General features: G+C 45.2%; 1 protein-coding gene across 1 annotated transcript in view; it reads right to left on the bottom strand.

The window, feature by feature from the left end:
* The window catches only part of LOC143658995 (very-long-chain 3-oxoacyl-CoA reductase-B-like), a 30,600-nt gene extending 24,698 nt beyond the window's left edge, over positions 1-5,902 (bottom strand). The window contains exons 1-5 of the mRNA XM_077131468.1: positions 5,644-5,902; positions 5,250-5,296; positions 3,495-3,570; positions 3,104-3,214; positions 2,915-2,985 (exon numbers count right to left, since the gene is read on the bottom strand). Of these exons, the coding sequence (XP_076987583.1) occupies positions 2,915-2,985; positions 3,104-3,214; positions 3,495-3,570; positions 5,250-5,296; positions 5,644-5,803 (465 nt within the window). The 5' untranslated portion in view covers positions 5,804-5,902. The remainder of the gene's footprint in view (positions 1-2,914; positions 2,986-3,103; positions 3,215-3,494; positions 3,571-5,249; positions 5,297-5,643) is intronic.
* Between the last annotated feature and the right edge of the window lie 12,114 nt (positions 5,903-18,016).

Below are 18,016 nucleotides of genomic sequence, written 5' to 3'. Positions count from 1 at the left end.
AAAACCACAATGAGATATCATCTCACACCCACCAGAATGGCCATTATCAACGAAACAGAAAATGACAAGTGCTGGAGAGGATTTGGAGAAAGAGGCACACATATTCATTGTTGGTGGGAATGTCAAATGGTGCAACTGCTATGGAAGGCAGTTTGGCAGTTTCTCAAAAAGCTGACTATAGAATTGCCATATGACCCAGCAATACCATTGCTAGGTATCTACTCAAAGGACATAAGGGCAAAGACACAAACGGACATTTGCACACCAATGTTTATAGCAGCATTATTTACAATCGCAAAGAGATGGAAACAGCCAAAATGTCCATCAACAGATGAGTGGCTAAACAAACTGTGGTATGTACATATGATGGAATATTATGCAACTTTAAGACAGAATAAACTTATGAAGTATGTAACAACATGGATGGACCTTGAGAACATTATGCTGAGTGAGACTAGCCAAAAACAAAAGGACAAATACTGTATGGTCTCACTGATATGAACGGACATTAGTGAATGAACTTGGAATATTTCGTTGGTAACAGAGACCATCAGGAGATAGAAATAGGGTAAGATATTGGGTAATTGGAGCTGAAGGGATACAGACTGTGCAACAGGACTGAAATAAAAAACTCAGAAATGGACAGCACAATACTACCTAACTGTAATACAATTATGTTAAAACACTGAATGAAGCTGCATGTGAGAATGATAGAGGGCGGAGGGCTGGGGTACATAAGTGAAATCAGAAAGAAAGATAGATGTTGAAGATTGAGATGGTATAATCTGGGAATGCCTAGAGTGTATAATAGTAGTGACTAAATGTACAAATTTTAAAAACGTTTTTGCATGAGGAAGAACAAAGGAATGTCATTATTGCAGGGTACTGAAAATAGATGGTAATTAATATTTTAAAATGTCACCTTATGTGTGAGACTAAAGCAAACAATGTTTATTTGGTACAACCTTTGTATTTTGACTAGTGCATTTCCTAATATAACTTATGTAGACAGTTTGATTGAACACCATAAGTACTTGGAATCTCAGGTAGGACATGAGATTTTGTTGGTTTGTCCAGAGTGATCTCTGATGAATCCCAGAGTGATTTGATCAGTGAGTGGAAAAGCATTTGCAAAGTCCCCTTTGGGGAATGGTGAGAACGGGGAGAAATTCAGCTTCCCCAAGTTGAATTCTTGATATTCTCACAAGCAGTGTGAACAACCAAAGCTATAGGCTGAGCCCCCAGTCTTGGGGTTTGCTCATATGAAACTTAACCCCACAAAGGATAGGTCAAGTCTACTTAAAATTTAGGCCTAAGAATCACCCCCAAGTGAGCCTCTTTTGTTGCTCAGATGTGGCCTCTCTCTCCAGCCAACACAATAAGCAATCTCATCACCTTCCCCCTGTCTACGTGGGACATGACTCCCAGGGACATGACTCCCACCTTCCTGGCAATGTGGGACAGAAATCCTAGAATGAGATGAGACTCAGCATCAAGGGATTGAGAAAAACCCTAGAGTGAGCTGAATCTCAGCATCAAGGGATTGGGAAAACCTTCTTGACCAAAAGGGGGAAGAGGGAAATGAGAAAAAATAAAGTGTTAATGGCTGAGAGTTTCCAAACAGAGTCGAGAGGTTGTCCTGGAGGTTATTCTTATTCATTAAGTAGATATCATCTTGTTATTCAAGATGTAATGGAGAGGCTGGAGGGAACTGCCTGAAAATGTAGAGCTGTGTTCCAGTAGCCATGTTTCTTGATGATGATTGAATAATGATATAGCTTTCACAATGTGACTATGTGATTGTGAAAACCTTGTGTCTGATGCTCCTTTTATCTACCTTGTCAACAAATGAGTAGAACTTATGGAATAAAAATAAATAATAGGGGGAACAAATGTTAAAATAAACTTAGTTTGAAATCCTAGTGATCAGTGAAAGCGAGCGGTAAGGGGTATGGTAGGTATATTCTTTTTTTTTTTCCCTGTTTTCATTTTATTTCTTTTTCTATTGTCTTTTTATTTCTTTTTTCTGAATGGATGCAAATGTTCTAAGAAATGATGACTATGCAACTAAGTGATGATATTGTGAATTACTGATTATTTATGTTAATGTTTTATTACATTTGTTAAAATTTTTTTAATTAATAAATAAATTAAAAATAAAAGATGGATTAGATGACAACATGTCTCCACCCATATGGGTGGGTCTTGTTTGGTTTATTGGAGTCCTATAAAACAGGAAACATTTTGGAGAAAAAGAGATTCAGAGAGAGCAGAGAATGCAGCAGCATCACAAAGCAGAGAGTCCACAAGCTAGCAGCCTTTGGAGATAAAGAAGGAAAACGCCTGCTGGGGAGCTTCATGAAACCATAAACCAGGGGAGAAGAATCTAGCAGATGATGCCATCTTTGACATGTGCCTTTCCAGATGAGAGAGAAACTCTGACTGTATTCACCATGTGCCCTTCCACTAAAGAGAGGAACCCTGAACTTCATCAGCCTTCTTGAACCAAGGGGTATCTTTCCCTGGATGCCTTTGATTGGACATTTCTATAGACTTGTTGTAATTGGGACATTTTCTCAGCCTTAGAACTATAAACTAGCAACTCATTAAATTCCCCTTTTTAAAAGCCAAAAACAAAACAAAGCAAAACAAAACTATGGAACTGTAACCCATTCCAAACTTTGAAATCTTTTCTATAACTACTTGTTCAAATGTACTTTGAAATTTATTGTGTTTTTGAATATATGTTATTTAACAGTAAAAAACAAGTAAAACAAACAAACAAACTAATTTCCCAGCAGAAAGTGGAGGAGTACTTCATTCAAAGGCAGAGTGCTATGCTGGATCTCACAGAGCACAGTAGGGTCTGGGGTTGCAGCACTGAGCTGGCTCCTACCTGGGCCCCCCAACTCACCTTGGCAACGTTTTCGACGTCCAGCAGTTTCGCCAGCATTTTGTTATGGCACTGCATGCCCACGTTGTTCACTGAGCGAGAGGGGATGGATGGTCTTGTCAGTCCAGCAGTTCCAGGGACCCTGGGAGGGACAGAGGGAGGGCAACCAAGGGGGCTTGGGGCACGGTGAGTGGGGGCCATTGAGCTTACCCAGGACTCCAACCTCCAGGTCTCTCAGGCCTGCCTCGATAGCCTCGTAGATCTCCAAGCCCCCCGTGAAGTCGGCCTGGATGACTCGTGTGGTCCTTCCATGAAGCCGCTCTGGGTGGAAGGGTGGGGGTGAGGGGCCGGGCTCTCACTAGAGGCCAGCCCACCCCTGCTGCAGCCTCTGCCCTGGTCCCTTTCCAGCCCTGGCCAAACCCCAGTCCAGCCCCTGTGGCCACCCCCATCCCCCTGGCCCTCAGACCAACCCTAGCCCCAGCCACTGCCCTTGACTAGAGACCAGCCCTAACTCATGCTGCCTCCCCTGTCCCAGCCCCAGCCTCTGTCCCCACCCTGTGCAGCCCCAGCTCCTGCCCCCACTGCTGTGCCCTGGACTCACCTATCTCTTTTGCTTCTTGCTCCAGCTTGCTGAGGTTTCGACTGATGAGGACGATGTTGAGACCTCTCCGGGCGAGCTACAGGGATTCATTCACGCATTCATGGGTTCACTCATTCAACAGATATTTACCCAGATATTTACCACACGCCGACTGTGTGCTGCACAGTGCCATGGATGTGGAAGTGAACAAAAGAGGACACAGAACCTGCCCTGGTGGAGCACATGTTCTGGAGCAAAAGAATGCCAGGTAGAAGGAAGGGCCAGTGCAAAGGCCCTGCTGGCTCCTCAGGGGGCAGCATGGAGGTCAAGGGCACTGGTGAAATGCGGGATGTCTCTGAGCTTGGAGGGATACCCCAGGCCTGAGCACAGTCCACGGATGCCTCAGAAAAGCCTTCAGCTTTTATTCTGTGATGTAAGGACCCATTTGTTCAATTACTCATTCCTTCATTCAGACATTCATTCAAAATGTGTTTGCTGAGCACCTCTTCCTCTTTGCTGGATGATTCTGGGGACAGATGGTGACCGTGACATATCCACTCCAGCCCCTTCCCTCCCAGGTCTCTACTCCGGCTTCCTGCCTACACCCCAGTCACAGTCTTGCCCCATCCGTCTGTTCTCCACTCAGCAGCCAGAAGCGTCTTTCCAAAGCCCACACCTGCCCCTGCCTCTCACCTGCCTTGGTTCCCCAGGGCCCTTGGGACAAAGCTATACTCCACACCTCAGCCCACTAGGCCCTGCGTGGCTGGACCCCTCCCTGGGTCTCCTTCAACGCCCCTCTAAGTTATTCAAGGCACAGCAGTTTATTGAGCCCCTACAAACACTCCTTGGATTCCTCTACCTTTGGGTCTTTGCACATGCCCCCTCTTCTGCCTCAAATGTTCTTCCATTGACACAGAGCAGGAAGCAAATATTTGCAGAAGGGATGACATTAACTGGGGAATGATCAGCATTAGGACAGGTGCATGTCTGCTCTCTCCAACCCGCAAGTCCGAGGGTGACTTGTTCTGTGGGACCTAGTGTCTATGGGCTTTGGAGGGAGGTTGAGGCCAAACTTCTCAATGGCTCCATGCATCTGAGAGGCTGATGCTGTGTGTGTGTAGTCTGTGCACTCCCAGGGCATTCCTTCTTTCAGTAAACAGTTTCCCAGCATCTGTGCCTGCCTGGCACTGCCACAGCCCCACCCTCCTGGCACTCATACTCCAGTGGGTGTGACAGTGACAATCCAGAATGTTAGCTGCTGGAATGGCATTTTCACACTTGCTCACCAATGCCATTTGACCCACACGGTATTTTATTTATGCTTCCTGCTTACACGTGTCTCCCAGCCAGAACATAAGCTCCCTCCGGGCACCGCCTTTTAACTTTTTTTTTTTTTTTTTTTTTGCATGGGTAGGCACCCGGAATTGAAAGTCACCATTGCATCGCCCTGGCCCTTTAATTTTTTAAAAATCTGTTTTGTTCACTTCTGCATCCCCAGTGCCTGAATATGTGCCTGACACATAGCAAGGTGGTCAGGAAATACCATTTGAATGAATGAATCGAAACTACGGTGGAGGAAGGAGCGGGTCTGGAGAGGAGCTATGTAAAACCTGACCCGGGGGACAGGGCAACAGAGGGAAGGCTTCCTGGAGGAAGGCACCAGGCAGATGGCACAATTCTCATTTCAGTAGGGGTGACTGACAGATGAGAAGATCTGAGAAGCACCTGCCCTACACCCCACTCTCCCCACCGTCTTGGCTCCAAGGCCCTGCTCACCTCCTGCGCGTAACCCCTGCCGATGCCGGAAGTGGCTCCTGTCACCACTGGAGAGGAGAAAAAGAGGCGCAGGGAGTGGGGGCAGCGTCTCACACCGAGGCCCCTCCAGCCTGGGGAGGACTTGGCCCCGCGCACCCTCAGCCGGTTCCAGATCCTTCCCCCGCCAACCTCCATCCCCCCTCCCCCCGGCCTTTCTCTCACCCTCTCTGGGATGGGCTCACCGGGACCCCCCCTTCCCCATTATCTTCACGCCTCATCCACTCGCGCCTCTGACACCCACTCTCCTGTGCCCCCTCAGGGACTTCCCGGCTCCTTCGGTCCTGCCCCTGTCGCCCCGTCCTTCACCTTCTTGCTTCCTGGGGTCCCCCGACCCACTCTTGCGCGGCCCCCTCACCTGCCCAGGCTCCTTGCGACCGGAGCCACGGGGCGCCCCGGCGCACCTGGGGCAGCAGGAAGACATAGACGGCGCGGCCCAGCCCCCAGAGCCCCCACAGCAGCAGCCACGCGGCGGTGACGGCCCCGAGCGCGATCAGCGTGAACCACCCGGATTCCATCGCAGCCGGAGCCAGCCGCACCCAGCGCCCAGACCTGGAGGCGCCTCGGGAGCCTGTATTTGCTCCCCTTGCGGGCCCGCAGCTCTGAGCCGGGTGAGAACCGCGGGTGGAGCTGAGGCCCCGCCCCCAGGCGCCCCGCCTTATTATAACCCGCCAGCCCCGCCCACCTGGATGAGCCCGGCGAGGTTCACCTCCGCGCGCTCCCCAGGGCTGGGCAAAGGCACTCGCAGGTGCCCTTGGTTTGGGTCACTGAACTCAGGCATCTGTTGGTCGGGGCCCGGGTTTGAATCTGCCCTGAGGGAGGGCGATGTGTCCCCACGCGAGCGGCCGGGAACCCCGACCTCAGGGCTCTCTGCCACAAACGCTTTGGGTTCATTCGCGTGAATTCCAATCTGCAGCCAGAGAGAGCCCGAGACCCTGCTTCACTCAGCGCTTTAGGGACCCAGCCTTCTTCCTTGCAGAGGCTCTGTTTTCTTCTGACGCCCCCAAACCTGGGTTCATCAAGTGCGGGCGGAAAGCATCCCTGGGGCAGCCTTTGGCTCTGTGCCCAGGAGCGCCTCGGCTTTTTTCTTGCTCACATTCCAAGGCTCGAGTGAGTCAGGACCTGGGAAAAGGCGAGGCCTGGGCCAGGAGTCCCTTCCCAGTCCTGAGAGAGCCCACGGCCCCCTCCGCGCCCAGGTTCAGCTGCGGTCACTCGCTCCGCGGGACGGTGGTCAGCACAGCGGCCCCGGGATTGTGCTGTTATTGGTACATGAACCGTCAGTCTGTGGATCAGGGCGTGGCCTTGACCCCACAGTTTTTCTGCTGAGGTGAAATGGAAGGAAACATGGTCCTTCTATCTTTATTGGTATTTCATCTACTTGTTCCACCAGGTATTGAGATAAATGTATTAAAGTTTTCCCTGTGATTATCATCTATTTCTCTCCTCATTTCTGACAAATTTGTGCTTTGTGTATTTTTTTATCTTTTTATCAAAATGTTATATGTATGTGGGTATCAGCCTCTGTCCAATCAGAGAAGCCCCCCCACACACATTGACGTATACACAGACATATATAATTGTATCTATAATATACACATTACATATAGATATATGAGTATTGCTAAAAGAACAACTTTCCATGCAGTTAGGATGTTGCAGCTTTACTGAGTGATTCCTCAATCAGGCAGCATCTCTCCCATTCAGACAGTAGAAAAGAGCCCCACCCAGGGAGTGGAAAGGAGGAGCATATTTAGGGTAGAGGCAGAGGTCAGCGAGCAAATGTTCTGATTGACTGAGTGTCCATTTCACATAGGGGGTGCCTTTTACAATGTGGGGAGCAGGTGCATACTGGTTAGGATTTATGCTTGTCCATTCAGGTAAGCTCTCTCCATGGGACCAAAAGTGGTTTATCACCAGATGTTGCTTATCTACAACCCCACAGGGTGTGTTCCCTTTTCTCAGAAAGCCCCAGTAAGTCCACTGTTTTTGGCTTCTGGATAATTGATTCTCAGAAAGGGGTCCCTCCTGGCAACACTGTACTCAGGTAGTCATTTTATTATGCTTAACAGTATAATGAATTTATTGCAGAGTTTTGACCCAATTGTGGGAATTGGGTAGACAGCCTTGGGGAAGCTGGCTTGTTGGCCAGACTTTGAATGTCTGGAAGATCTTGGCAGCATATGCCATTCTGAAGAAAGCTTTCTCTGTGTTTGTGGTTTTTGCCAAGTGTTGATAGCAATGCCACCTTAGTTTTACCAGGCCTGCACCATTTCCCAAGCCTGGAATATTTGGGGCACGGATTACCCTGGCGGTACAGGTGTGGCTAGCAGCTCAAGGTGGGTGGGGATACCTGTGACTCAGGAGAGAGGAGAAAAAGGTGGTTGGATAGTGGGGTGGAGTTGCATCCAGAGACCCACACACGCACCTGGTTTATGTTACTGTCCAAGGAAAAATTGCACCAGACAATGTAAAACAGGCAAAAATGACTTTATTCAGGGGCTACTATCACAGAAGAGGGAGAATTTTTCCTATGTTGTAGAAAAAGCAGAAGCTACTACCTGCAATTATTGAAACTCTGTCAGTCTCAACCTTGTGTAAACTCACTATTACGATTGTTATAGCCTAGTCTCAGCCCTGCTTACAGAAACTACTGCAGTGGTAACAACTTCATCCCCACCCCTTGACTGAATCCACAAAAGCCCTGAACTCCTTAGACTCAAGGAGACTGTTTTTTTTGCCAATCGGTCATCTGATCTCTTGCTTCATGCGTATTATTAAACTCTTCCTCCGTTTGGAACCCTGGGGTCATGGATTTTGTTTTGTATCTGTTTCAGTTTTCTAAGGTTGCTTGAATGCAATACACCAGAATGGGGCGGCTTCTATAAGGGGGATTTCTTAGTTTATTAGATTTACAATTCTAAGGCCATGAAAGTGTTCAACTTGAGGTATCAAATTGAGGAAAGGCTGCTGGCCTCCGGGGTTCCTCCGTCAGATGGGAAGGCATGTGGCTGGCATCTGCTGCTCCTTTGCTCCAGGTTCTGTTGTTTTCAACTTCAGTGGCTTTCGGTTCTCTCTTAGCATGTCCAGGGCATTTCTCTCTAAGCTCTCAGTGTTTCTGCCTTTCTTCCTCTCATAAAGGGCTCCAATAAAGGATTAAGACCCACCTTGAATTGTGTCAGTCACATCTCAATTGAAACAACCTAATCAAACATCCCAGCTGCAAAAGGTCTGCACCCACAAGAATGGATTAAAAGAACATGGCATTTTCTGGGTATGCTGGTTTGAAAGGATGTATGGACCCTAGAAAAGCCATGTTTGGGGCGGGCCACAGTGGCTCAGCAGGCAGAGTTCTCGCCTGCCATGCTGGAGACCCGGGTTCGATCCCGGTGCCTGCCCATGTTAAAAAAAAAATCTAGAAAAGCCATGTTTTACCAAAATCCCATTCGTAAAACGGCAGAATAATCCCTATTCAATAGTGTATGTTTGAATCTGTAATTAGATCATCTCCCTGGAGATGTCTCCCAATCAAGACTGGTTGTTAAGCTGGATTTAGGGGAGATGTGTCTCCACCCATTTGGGTGGGTCTTGACTGGTTCACTGGAGTCCTGTAAAAGAGGAAACATTTTGGAGAATAGGAGATTCGGAGAGCACAGAGAATGCTGCAGCACCATGAAGCAGAGACCACGAGCCAGCGACCTTTGGAGATGAAGAAGGAAAATGCCTCCTGGGGAGCTTCATGAAATCAGAAGCCAAGAGAAGCTAGCAGATGACACATTGTTCGCCATGTGCCCTTCCACGTGAGAGAGAAACCCTGAACTTCATTGGCCTTCTTGAACCAAGGTATTTTTCCATGGATGGCTTAGATTGGACATTTCTATAGACTTGTTTTAATTGGGACATTTTCTTGGCCTTAGAACTGTAAACTAGCAACTTATTAAATTTCTCTCTTTAAAAGCCATTTTGTTTCTGGTATATTGCATTCTGGCAGCTAACAAACTAGAACGCTGGGGTACATAATATCTCCAAACTACCGCAGTATCAATTACACAACAGCTTTTGTTCTTTTCTTACATATTGTAAAATGACCAAAGACAAATGCCCTAAGGTTGCTGAACTCTGGCCCAACTGCCTTGATCTCTGATAATGATTGTATAAGAATGTAGCCTTTACCTTGTGATTGTAAGAACATTGTGGCTAACTGTCAGGTTCCAGCTTAAAGAATGGTCACTCTGGTCTGGTAGTGAATTGAAAGAAAGCACAAGTAGCTGCTGGCAGAGTCATCTTTTTTTTTAATTAAAATTTTTTTAAATTAATTTTAAATTAAAAAATATGACAACAAAGAAACACAAACATTCTTAATATACAATCATTCCATTCTACATATATAATCTGTAATTCACAATATCATCACATAGTTGCATATTCATCATCATGATCATTTCTTAGAACACTTGCATCAATTCAGAAAAAGAAATAAAATGAAAACAGAAAAAAAATTATACATACCATACCCCTTACCCCTCCCTTTCATTGATCACTAGCATTTCAAACTAAATTTGTTGTAACGTTTGTTCCCCCTCTTATTTATTTTTATTCCATACGTTCTACTCGTCTCTTGATAACATAGATAAAAGGAGCATCAGAGACAAGGTTTTCACAATCACACAGTCACATTGTGACAGCTGTATCATTATTCAACCATCCTCGAGAAACATGGCTACTGGAACACAGCTCTACATTTTCAGGCAGTTCCCTCCAGCCTCTCCATTACATCTTGAATAACAAGGTGATATCTACTTATTGCATAAGAATAACCTCCAGGATAGCCTCTCCACTCTGTTTGGAATCTCGCAGCCATTGACACTTTGTCTCCTTTCACTCTTCCCCCTTTTGGTCCAGAAGGTTTTCTCAATCCCTTGATGCTGAGTCTCAGCTCATTCTAGGATTTCTGTCCCACTTTGCCAGGAAGGTCCACACTCTTGGGAGTCATGTCCCATGTAGACAGGGGGAGGGTGGTGAGTTTGTTGTTGTATTGGCTGGAGAGAGAGGCCACATCTGAGCAACAAAAGAGGCTCACTTGGGGGTGACTCTTAGGCCTAATTTTAAGTAGGCTTGACCTATCCTTTGCGGGGTTAAGTTTCATATGAGCAAACCCCAAGACTGGGGGCTCAGCCTATAGCTTTGGTTGTCCACACTGCATGTGAGAATATCAGGTTTTCAACTTGGGGAGGTTGAATTTTCCCCCATTCTCACCATTCCCCAAAGAGGACTTTGCAAATACTATTCTGCTCACTGATCGAATCATTCTGGGATTCATCAGGGCATCACTCTGGACAAACCAACAAAATCTCATGTCCTACTCAAGGTTCCATGTACTTATGTTGTTCAACCAACTATCTACATAAGTTATATTAGGACATGCACCAGTCAAAATATAAATTTTGTACCATAACAACATTTTTTGCTTTAGTTTCACTCATAAGTTGAAATTTTTTTAAACATATAATTCTGTTCTACATATATAGATTCAGTAATTCTCAATATCATCACATAGTTGCATAGTCATCATTTCTTAGAACATTTGCATCAATTCAGAAAAAGAAATAAAAAGACAACAGAAAAAGAAATAAGAACAGAAAAAAAGATTATACATACCATAGCCTTTACCACTCATTTTCACTGAGCACTAGCATTTCAAACTAAATTTATTTTAACATTTGTTCCCCCTCTTATTTATTTTTATTCCATATGTTCTACTCATTTATTGACAAGGTAGATAAAAGGAGCATCAGAGACAAGGTTTTTAAAATCACACAGTCACATTGTGACAGCTGTATCATTATTCAATCATCCTCGAGAAACATGGCTACGGGAACACAGCTCTACATTTTCAAGCAGTTCCCTCCAGCCTCTCCATTACATCTTGAATAACAAGAGGATATCTACTTAATGCATAAGAATAACCTCCAGGACAACCTCTCAACTCTGTTTGGAATCTCTCAGCCATTAACACTTTGTCTCCTTTCACTCTTCCCCCTTTTGGTCCAGAAGGTTTTCTCAATCCCTTGTTGCTGAGATTCAGCTCACTCTAGGGTTTTTCTCAATCCCTTCATGCTGAGTCTCAGCTCATTCTAGGATTTCTGTCCCACGTTGCCAGGAAGGTCCACACCCCTGGGAGTCATGTCCCACGTAGACAGGGGGAGGGTGGTGAGATAGCTTGTTGTGTTGGCTGGAGGGAGAGGCCACATCTGAGCAACAAAAGAGGTTCACTTGGGGGTGATTCTTAGGCCTAAATTTTAAGTAGACTTGACCTATCCTTTGTGGGGTTAAGTTTCATATGAACAAACCCCAAGACTGGGGGATCAGCCTATAGCTTTGTTGTCCACACTGCTTGTGAGAATATCAAGAATTCAATTTGAGGAAGTTGTATTTCTCCACGTTCTCACCATTCCCCAAAGGGGGCTTTGCAAATACTTTTCCACTCACTGATTGAATCACTCTCTCTGGGATTCATCGGGGCATCACTCTGGACAAACCAACAAAATCTCATGTCCTACTCAAGGTTCCATGTACTTACGTTGTTCCAACAACTATCTACATAAGTTATATTAGAACATGCACTAGTGAAAATACAAAGCTTGTACCAAATAAACATTTTTTTGCTTTAGTCTCACGCATAAATTGAAATTTTAAAATATTAATTACCATCATTTTTCAGCACCCTGCAGAAAGGAAAGGATATTCTTTTGTTCTTCCTCATGCAAAAACATTTTTAAAATTTGTACATTTAGTCACTATCATCATACACTCTAAGCATTCCTTGATTATACCATCTCAGTCTTTATCGTCTATCTTTCTTTGTGATTTCATTTATGCCCCAGCCCTTCTCCCTCTATCATTCTCACATGCAGCTTCATTCAGTGTTTTAACATAATTGTATTACAGTTAGGTAGTATTGTGCTGTCCATTTCTGAGTTTGTATATTCAGTCCTGTTGCACAATCTGTATCCCTTCAGCTCCAATTACCCAATATCTTACCCTATTTCTATCTCCTGATGGTCTCTGTCACCAATGAAATATTCCGAGTTTGTTCACTAATGTCAGTTCATATCAGTGAGACCATACAGTATTTGTCCTTTTGTTTTTGGCAAATCTCACTCAGCATAGTGTCCTTAAGGTCCATCCATGTTGTTACATACTTCATAACTTTATTCTGTCTTATAGCTGCATAATCTTCCATCGTATGTATATGCCACAGTTCGTCTAGTCACCTCTCTGTTGGTGGACATTTAGGCTGTTTCCATCTCTTGGTAATTGTAAATAATGCTGCTATAAACATTGGTGTACAAATGTCCATTTGTGTCCTTGCCCTCATGTCCTTTGAGTAGAGACAACATATAGATGGGTCCTGTTTTTTAATCCATTCTGCCAGTCTATGTTTTTTGATTGGGGAGTTTAATCCATTAACATTTAGTGCTATTACTGCATGGGTAGTACTTTCTTCTGCTATTTTGCCTTCTGGATTTTATATGTCATATCTAATTTTCCTTCTTTTTACCTTTACTCATAGTCTTCCTTTCTACAGTCTTCTCCACACCTCTCTCTTCTGTCTTTTTGTATCTGTCTCTAGTGCTCCCTTTAGTATTTCTTGCAGAGCTGGTCTCTTGCTCACAAATTCTCTCAGTGATTTTTTTTTCTGAAAATGTTTTAATTCATCCCTCATTTTTGAAGGACAGTTTTGCTGGATATAGAATTCTTGGTTGGCAGTTTTTCTCTTTTAATAATTTAAGTATATCATCCCACTGTCTTCTCGCCTCCATGCTTTCTGTTGAGAAATCTATGCATAGTCTTATTGGGCTTCCCTTGTATGGGATGGATTGCTTTTCTCTTGCTGCTTTCAAGATTCTCTCTTTCTCTTTGACCTCTGACATATTGATTAGTAAATGTCTTGGAGTACTTCTATTTGGATCTATTCTCTTTGGGGTATGCTGTACTTCTTGGATCTGTAATTTTAAGTCTTTCAGAAGAGTTGGGAAATTTTCAGTGGTAATTTCCTCCATTAGTTTTTCTCCTGTTTCCCTTCTCTTCTCCTTGTGGGACACCCACAACACGTATATTTGTGCGCTTCATATTGTCCTTCAATTCCCTGAGTCCCTACTCAAATTTTCCCATTTTTTCCCCTATAGTTTCAGTTTCTTGTCGGATTTTAGATGTTCCGTCCTCCAGTTCACTAATCCTATGTTCTGTTTCTCGAAATCTACCATTGTAGGTTTCCATTGTTTTTTTCATCTCCTCTACCGTACCTTTCATTCCCATAAGTTCTGTGATTTGTTTTTTCAGACTTTCCATTTCTTCTTTTTGTTCATTCCTTGCCTTCTTTATATACTCCCTCAATTCATTGATTTGGTTTTTGATGAGGTTTTCCATGTCTGTCCGTATATTCTGAATTAATTGTTTCAGCTCTTGTATGTCATTTCAGTTGTCGGTTTGTTCCTTTGACTGGGCCATATCTTCAATTTTCCTGGTGTGATTTGTTATTTTTTGCTGGTGTCTAGGCATTTAATTACCTTAATTAGTTTATTCTGGAGATTGCTTTCCCTTCTTTTACCTAGGGTTTTCTTGCTGGATGAATTTGTTGTCTATCTCTTCTTTGACTTTCAGTTCAGCTTTTTCTGGACCTCTAGCTTAGGTTTTGTTTAACAGAGGATAATTTTTCAGTTCTTGTTTTCTTGTTTCTTGCCCTGCTCATATGGTGCCTTCTCCCCCCCACACTTAGGAGGGTCTACTTAGGTATTATAGACCCCAGCCGGATTTTCCAAGACCAAACTGGCCTTCTATCAGGAGGAAAGAGTCACCTGCGTCAGTTCTCCCTGAGGGTGAGACCCAGCAGGTTGAAAGACTTTCCTGTGAAGTCTCTGGGCCCTGTTTTTCTTATCCTGCCCAGTATGTGGCACTTGTCTGCCTTTGGGTCCCACCAGCATAAGATGATGAGGTACCTTTAACTTTGGCAGACTCTCCCTGCTGGGAATGTGGTGGAGACAGAGGAGAGGTTGTAGGCTGATTTTAATGGCTTCAAATTACAAAGCCCTGGGGTCTGGATTCCTTGAGGGAGGGATTCCACCTGACTTGGGCTTCACCCCTCCCCTGGGGAAGGCAAAGTCTCCAGACAAGCTCTCAAACAACCTTGTTTCTGCCTATGTCTGAGGCAGTTGCAGCCTGAGAAGTCCTGCCGCTGAATCCAGAGGCACTCAAGCCTTTGAAGAAACACAGCCACAAAACCTCTGTTTCCTTTTTTTTTTTTTTTTTTTTTTGTCACCCCTACCCCTTCGGCTCCAGGGCAAAAATCAGCGACCTCTGCTTTGATCAGGTTCACCTGAGCTGGGGACCTATTTTTAGTAGTCAGAACTTGTTAATTAATTCCACAATTGGCGTTTAGTTGGGCTCAGCCCCTGCTGCTGGTAAAGTCCCTTTTCTATCCCCTCCGGAAGCAGCCTGTGAGGGAGGGGAACCTGCCACTGTGGCTTGGGGAACTCACAGTTTTGGGGGGTTCACAGCCAGACCAACTGGGCCAGACTAGGGTACACTGTGTGTCCAGTCACTGACGTGGCCCAGGAGTTGTTCTGTACTGTTCCTGGTTATTTAGTAGTTTTTCTGGAGGATGAACTAAAATGCGCACATTGTTAAGCTGACATCTTGGCCTGGAAGTCCCAGAGTCATCTTTAATCATTCCTCTCCACTCTGATGCTTACAGCACAGTAGTCTTTTATATACTAAATTAAACAAAAATGGTGTTTTTCTAACAGGTGACTTCACATGTGGGATATGTGATTAGATGCATGTATATTACATCATTGGCTGCACAAGTTATTGTGTATCACGTTCCCCCGGAACTTATGAAGGCCATCTGTGGTAGTTAGATTCAGTTGTCAACCTGGCCAGGTGAAGGTGCCTAGTTCTGTTGCTGTGGCCATGAGCCAATGGCATTTGAACCTCATCTGTTGCTGATTACATCTGCAGTCGGCTAGGAGGTGTGCCTGCTGCAATGGAATGATGTTTGAGTTAATCGGCTGGTGCTTAAATGAGAGAGCTCAATGTAGCACAGCCCAAGCAGCTCAGCATACCTCATCTCAGCACTCGCAGCTCAGCCCAGGCCTTAGGAGATGCAGAAAGAAATCACCCCGGGGAAAGTTGTTGGAACCCAGAGGCCTGGAAGGAAGGCCAGCAGAGATCATCCTGAGCCTTTCCACGTAAGAAAGAACCTCAGATGAAAGTTAGCTGCCTTTCCTCTGAAGAACTAATGAAATAAATCCCCTTTTATTAAAAGCCAATCCATCTCTGGTGTGTTGCATTCCTGAAGCTAGCAAACCAGAAGGCCATCTTAGCAGGCTGTTAATAATGAGTGATGTTTCTGGTCTGCACACTCCACCCCTTTATGTCATGCATTCTAGGGGACACCTTTTCCCACAGGGCTGGTCTTTGGGCCCATAGGCCACAACAGCAATAAAGTGAGCAACAAAATATTACTAAAAACCTGGACAGGCATGCTAAGGTTACTATTACCCAATGTCAAGTCCCTGTCATGGAGCTCCACCAGGACCATAAAGGATCCTGTGAGAGGGAGTGATTGGCTTGTACTTCCTCATCCTTTTCATGCAAGGCACCTTCAATCCTCTCTTGATTGTCAGGAACATACATGCAACATTGCACATGTAGCATTGCACAAGTTCCCCTTGAGCAGCTGTCAAGAGATCCAAAACCATTCTGTTTTGCAAAACAGCCCTTCTCATCTGGGTAGTTCCATCCATCCCTACATATGGGCAGCCACCCCACCACCTTTTGGGAACTATAGACATGATGGCCTTATCACAAAAAGACTCGGGAGTCCATCCTGCTACCCCCTTGGGGTATCCCTGATGTTGCTCAATGCACTGCAGTGCTTTTCTCTTAAATCCACATGTTCAGCCATAAGTCATCCCCAACCATTTTGGATGACATATCCAAAACGGGTGTGTGTTGGGGGTGTCCATGTCCTGGATGAGCAAAGTGTCAATTGCCCACCGTACTTATTCCCAAGCTGGAGATCTGTGATTAGCTCATTCTAGCCTTGTCCAGTTCTGTTCAGTGGCCAGTGCTGACATGGGAGCCCTTCAGCTGCATCTTCTGGAAGCTCAGTACACACCCAGCATTGGGAGACATTGTGGACCTTAGGATAGGTATGTAGCCATGACATCAGGCTGTTAGCCACAATCAGCCTGGTCAGAGAGACAATCAAGTTTTAGAAACCAATTTTAGAAATTTTAGAGGCAAATTTCACCCCCTGGGTCTAATACTGGCCACCCTCTTGCCTGTGAAAGAATCGCGGCAGCCAGGGGTTTCTGTCCCAGGTGGGAGTACCAAACCAGGTCCTCTCGGGCCATGCTAGCATGATCAAGATGCAAGACAAGTTCCTCGAGGCAAAGAACCTTCCCCCTCATCAGAAAGGAACACATGTACAGGAGCTGGCCTCCCCTCAACCCAAGCTGGTACCTCCAAACCTCAGGTTATGCCATTACCCCAGGGTAAAAGACATACTGCCTAGGAAAGGGCTTCTGTCAATATTTTCCACAGGCAGGCCCATTCATTCGTTATCCCTGGTTGCAAAACATGGGGGGCTGGTAGTAGTAACCCTCTTTCCCACACATGGGGTCTTTACAACACATCACTTCCTTCCACTTGTATGTGCAAGGGCAAGGCTCATCCCCTTATTACCAGACCTAAAAGGGAGTAGCCTGTGCACTGAGGCTGTTTGTTTAATAAGCGAACAGCAGTAGCCAATCAGGGTAGCCTACCTTTCAATGTTGGCTCCTCCAGGGCTACAACCTGGAGCTTCTCTGTCAGGCCACTGTACCTTTTAATCAATTCCAGAGCTTGCAGTCTATATGGGACATGCTGTGTCCACTGGATATCTAGACCTTTGGCCCAATCCAGGCCAGACCTTTGGCCCAATTCTGGACCACAAATCCACTGCCATACAGTGGGAGGGCTGCCTCAATTTCTGTTGGTCTTCCATTACAGGCCTGTAATGCATTCACGTGGTTGGTGGCAGCATAGACAGCAGCTACTTGCCGCTCAATGGGGGAGCATCTCATCTCTGCCTGCTTCTATAACTGGTACCAAAGTCCTATGGGGGCCTTGCATCTGCCCCGGCACTACCAGCGTCCTCAATCAGAGCCTGCTTCATGGGCTGTCACATCCAGGTGGAAAGGAACCACCTTACCCACCACCTATAGTGCTCAGGCCTTTACTACTGCCCTTTTTTGCTATGGAATTGTAAGGGATGTGGTCCCTGTGGGGCCTCCCATCTCTAACTTGGAGATAACTCAGACTATATGGACAGGCAAGCTAAATCAGAATTTAATACATAGAGAATGATTTGTGCCAAATCCATGGGATGATAAATATAACATTAGTCAGAGAAATTTATGGAAAATTTACTAGGATGGGGATCAATTTTTAGAGCAAATTTTAGTAACTGTAACTTCTCTTTCAATAGCAGCCATAAACACTGTATGCAAATACATACTAGAGATCCATATGTATTTGTTAAAGGTCATATGCATATAAGAAATCAAACTTTTAATTGTGAGAATTGTTCTCTATTCACTTGTCTCCACGCATTTACATTGCAGGAAAATGAGATGATTATAGCAGCAAGGAGAAAAGGAGGTATTTGGCTGCTGGTGCAGATGTCA

Source organism: Tamandua tetradactyla, chromosome 16 (assembly GCF_023851605.1).
Source record: "Tamandua tetradactyla isolate mTamTet1 chromosome 16, mTamTet1.pri, whole genome shotgun sequence".
NCBI lineage: Eukaryota > Metazoa > Chordata > Mammalia > Pilosa > Myrmecophagidae > Tamandua > Tamandua tetradactyla.
The sequence above is the reverse complement of the archived record's forward strand: the minus strand, read 5'-3'. Positions and strand labels throughout refer to the sequence as shown.